This window comes from Lactuca sativa, chromosome 7 (genome assembly GCF_002870075.4).
Source record: "Lactuca sativa cultivar Salinas chromosome 7, Lsat_Salinas_v11, whole genome shotgun sequence".
Classification (NCBI taxonomy): domain Eukaryota; kingdom Viridiplantae; phylum Streptophyta; class Magnoliopsida; order Asterales; family Asteraceae; genus Lactuca; species Lactuca sativa.
In genome coordinates, this window is record NC_056629.2 from 25,264,305 (window position 1) to 25,268,385 (window position 4,081).

A 4,081-nucleotide genomic window follows, 5' to 3' on the forward strand; every position below is an offset into this window, starting at 1 on the left:
AAAATTGAACCTTCAACATTTGTTTGATGACATCTATCCATCAATTTCTGAGAATGCTAGGTCAAGAGCCTGAAAATAAAATAAATTTCATGTTTTATAAATATTACATAATACTATATTAAAGCCATATAGGCCTATGCCTATGATATGGCCCGTCGTGTTCAAGTTTGGACCAATAATAAATTAAAATAGTGATTTTTTTTAATCGAAAATATACACTTATTCTTTTTTATATATTCACTCATAACTATAAAAAATAGTCCCAACTCCCAACATCCAACACCCAGTACCATTAACTCCATCTACTTAATTAAGTGAGGCCCCATCATAAACTTCTTTAGATAATGGAATATGTATTTTTTTTTGTTATTTTTATCGTTATTAGCATTGTTATTAAAAGGATGCTTCACACCTCTTATCTTATTCATCTTCATCCATCACCAATTCAAGGACTATCTATTAATTTACTCCCATACAATTACTATGCAAACATAATTACAATCAATACGATGGTGGACCATTTAGTATGCTTTGATGTATATTAAATACTTGCATTTTTAATATCAATAACTCTTTTTTCACTCATGCACATATGTCGGGTTACAATTGTATAAAAAATACTTAAATTGTGAATTATACATTATACATCAAAAGTTGATATATTCTATAATTCTAAATAACACCTTCATTTCCTGCCAAGATCATGTACTTGTCTCTTCTTGTAAGATTCGTACATTGAAACCCTAATGCATCCGCAATTTGTCTCTGAACCTGATTAGCAATTTCGATACTCGATTTCCCACATGTATTTGCACTTGTCCACTTCTCAAGAATCATGACATGGTAAATTCCAATTGGATTCAAAAGAAAGAACAAAGGGTCCAAAAATTTGAAACCGCTTGCAGTTGTCCCATAAAACATATCGACTTTAGCATCTAAAGCAACAGGGATGATTTCATTGCTCATTTCAGCAAATAAAGGGCTAAATCGAAGCACATAGGGTTCCCTACAAGTAGTCCCTTCAGGGCAAACCACAAGGTCACTTTGGTTAAGTAACATCTCCATCATCTTTGAGTCTTTCTCTTTGTTCCTACTCAAATGAGAAGTCTTTAATGGTGCCAAGAGTTCTGATAATCGGCTCAAGCTATATGTAACAGTTGTGACAGGCTTCATTATTGCCATTGATATATAGATTGGATCAAGTAATGTTCTATGATTGCACACATATAACGTGCCTTTTTTCTTGCCTTCGCTTTTGATTGGATATTCTCTGATTTTGTCAACATTGATGGTATAGTTTGAACATATATATGTTCTACCTCTCATCCCTGTGTATGACAAGATAGGGATAGACATGGTGTATGGAAAAGATATTGCAATTATGATCCTCAAAATAGTGAGCAAGAACCCAAATGGAACCCACATGATTATTGCTAATGTTATTAGATATGTTGGCATGAGTGCGATCCTTCCATCATGAAAAATCAATGGTTTTGGGTAATTATCTCTCGGGAGAGCTCTCCATCTTCTCTTTTCTGCTTCGGATACTATGTATATCTCCTAAAGGAAGAAAACATATGGTTTTAATTAAAAAGATGATCAAAGCATAAAAAAAGTTATATTATATCCATGTTTTTAATTATGAACTAAAATATATTAAGAGATTTCAATGAAGCCACTTCATTAGCGATAAGAAGTGTACTCTTCAAATATGGATAAAATTAATGTATTATTTCATTATTTGTACTCATGGAGATGCATAACTAATATGTTGTTACCATCAAAATTTTGATGTCAAATACAATATACATAGATGAAGAAACGTACATATCTAAGTTATGCATTCTTGTCGTAAAAAACTGATCAGCACATATTAATATTAGAAAGAAATGTGCTACCAAACTAGAACTACCGGTAATCTAGTCATTCTATTTAACATATATATTATAATAATGTGAAAATTAATGGAATTTGCGCTATCCATAATCCAAACCCATAATTAAAAAGCGTGTTGTGCTAAAATCTAAACTACATAAACTGAGCACACAAAACATAGATACTTAAGTGCAAGAGTCTAGAACAAGGTAACTTTTAACATTTTAGTAGTATGTATTATTTTTTTGATTTTATGTATTTACTATTTCGATTTAACCCCCATATTATTCTAAAGTTTTGTTTCACTTTCACCCTTAAGGAGGGTTGTATACAAACCGAATGAACACGAACAATGGTTTGTTCATGTTCGTTCGTTTAAATTAGCATAACAAACTAATGAACACTGATGTATAAACGAACGATTTTTTTTTCATGTTCGTTCATTTAACAAATTATCTTATTCATGTTCATCCATTTATGTTCGTGAACAAGCTACATGAACATAAATGAATAAAGATAAAATAACATGATGAAACATATCTGAACATAAACGAACATATAATATAGTAATATAAAAACAATTGAATATATATGAATATAAATAAACTTAAACGAACGTAAATGAACAACATAAACGAACGTTTACGAACATAAATGAAATTAAAAACGAAACCATTGTTCATGTTTGTTCTTTTTGACTATATGAAAGAAAATTTAAATTCATTATCGTTTATTTATTAAATAAAAAAACATCTTATCAAACGGTTCGCCGAACTCCGATTCGTTTATGGCCATGCCTGAGTCCTATAAGCATATTTTCTATTTAGGGTAAATTACATCAATCGTCCCTCGTGTAGGTGTCATAAAGCACGTTTGGTCCCTATTTTTAAAAATTAACTCGGACAGTCCCTATGTATGTTTTTTCTTGCACACTTAGTCCCTCCACGCATAAAAAGACTATTTTGCCCATATTTATTTATTTTTTGACTTATTTTCCATTTATTTGTTATTTATTAATTATTTATGGATTTGTTTATAACTAATCTATTTTTTTATTAATTATAATTTTTAGAAAAGGAAACGCCCCCTTAAATCAACTCAAACCCCTTTAGCCATCAACCACCGACAACTACAACACTACCAATCAACTCCAACTACCATCCACCTCTAGCTACCAGCCACCTCCGGCCACCATCCATCAACACTGAAAACCATCGGAAACTACGACTTATCTTCATCTCTTTTTATCCCTCTCTCTCTCACATACCTCTCTCTCTCTCTCTCACATATCCCCTCTTTAAAATCTGGTACCTCATGAACCACTGGAAATGACCATCCACCGCCACTTCACCAAACCAAACCCAAAACATAGACGGCTTTTGAAACCCTAGGCGGCAGAGTTACAAAATCCTCAGATCGGAACCCTAAGACGATGAAGGCGACGACGTTCCAACACTGAGATGATGAAGGTTCGAAACAACCCACCTCTACGACAAAAATAGTGCAAATCCTCCACCAGATCTATAAGCTTTGATTAAACCACCCTCGTCTCCCGATTTGTGAGTCCATCGACGATGTTTTTAGGAGAACAGGTAGTAGCGACGAAAGTGTAGATCTGAGATGTTGAAGATTTGAAATGATAGAGGTTTTCACGAAGATGAAGGCGATGGCGATAAAGATGATGATGGTTAAGATCTGACGAAGATGTCACCTTCTCCGGTGAGGTAGCAGTCACAACCACGTGACAGTTCCAAAGAAGGTGAGACATTTATAAATAGTGAAGTTTTTGATGGCGATGGAGATGGAGATTTAGGTGGTTTTTTAGGGTTTTAGACAAAGATATGAGATGGTGGTAGGTGACGGCGGTACACCGAAGGAAGTGGAGATGTTTCCGGTGGTTGTTTAGATATATAGTGGTCGTGGTGAATGTTTCCGGTGATGCTATATAGAGTTTGAGAGAGAAAAACGTAAATTAGATTAACAGTCTTTAAAAGGTGGGGTAGGTGGGGCCACATTTATTTTTTTAATTAATAATAATAATAATAACATTAAATTATTAGGAAAAGAAATACACAAATGACATTATGGTCATTTTATATCTGTCATGGACTGCATACGCAACAAAAACGCATATCAGGGACGAAGCATGCAAGTTTTAAGCAAACAAGGGACGATCCAAGTTAACTTTTAAAAATAGGGACTAAAC

General features: G+C 33.4%; 1 protein-coding gene across 1 annotated transcript in view; it reads right to left on the reverse strand.

Annotated features, from left to right (window-relative positions):
- Positions 1-513: 513 nt before the first annotated feature.
- Positions 514-4,081, reverse strand: part of LOC111906894 (probable glycerol-3-phosphate acyltransferase 3) — a 7,353-nt gene continuing 3,785 nt past the window's right edge. The window contains exon 2 of the mRNA XM_023902678.3: positions 514-1,560. Within this exon, the coding sequence (XP_023758446.2) occupies positions 673-1,560 (888 nt within the window). The 3' untranslated portion in view covers positions 514-672. The remainder of the gene's footprint in view (positions 1,561-4,081) is intronic.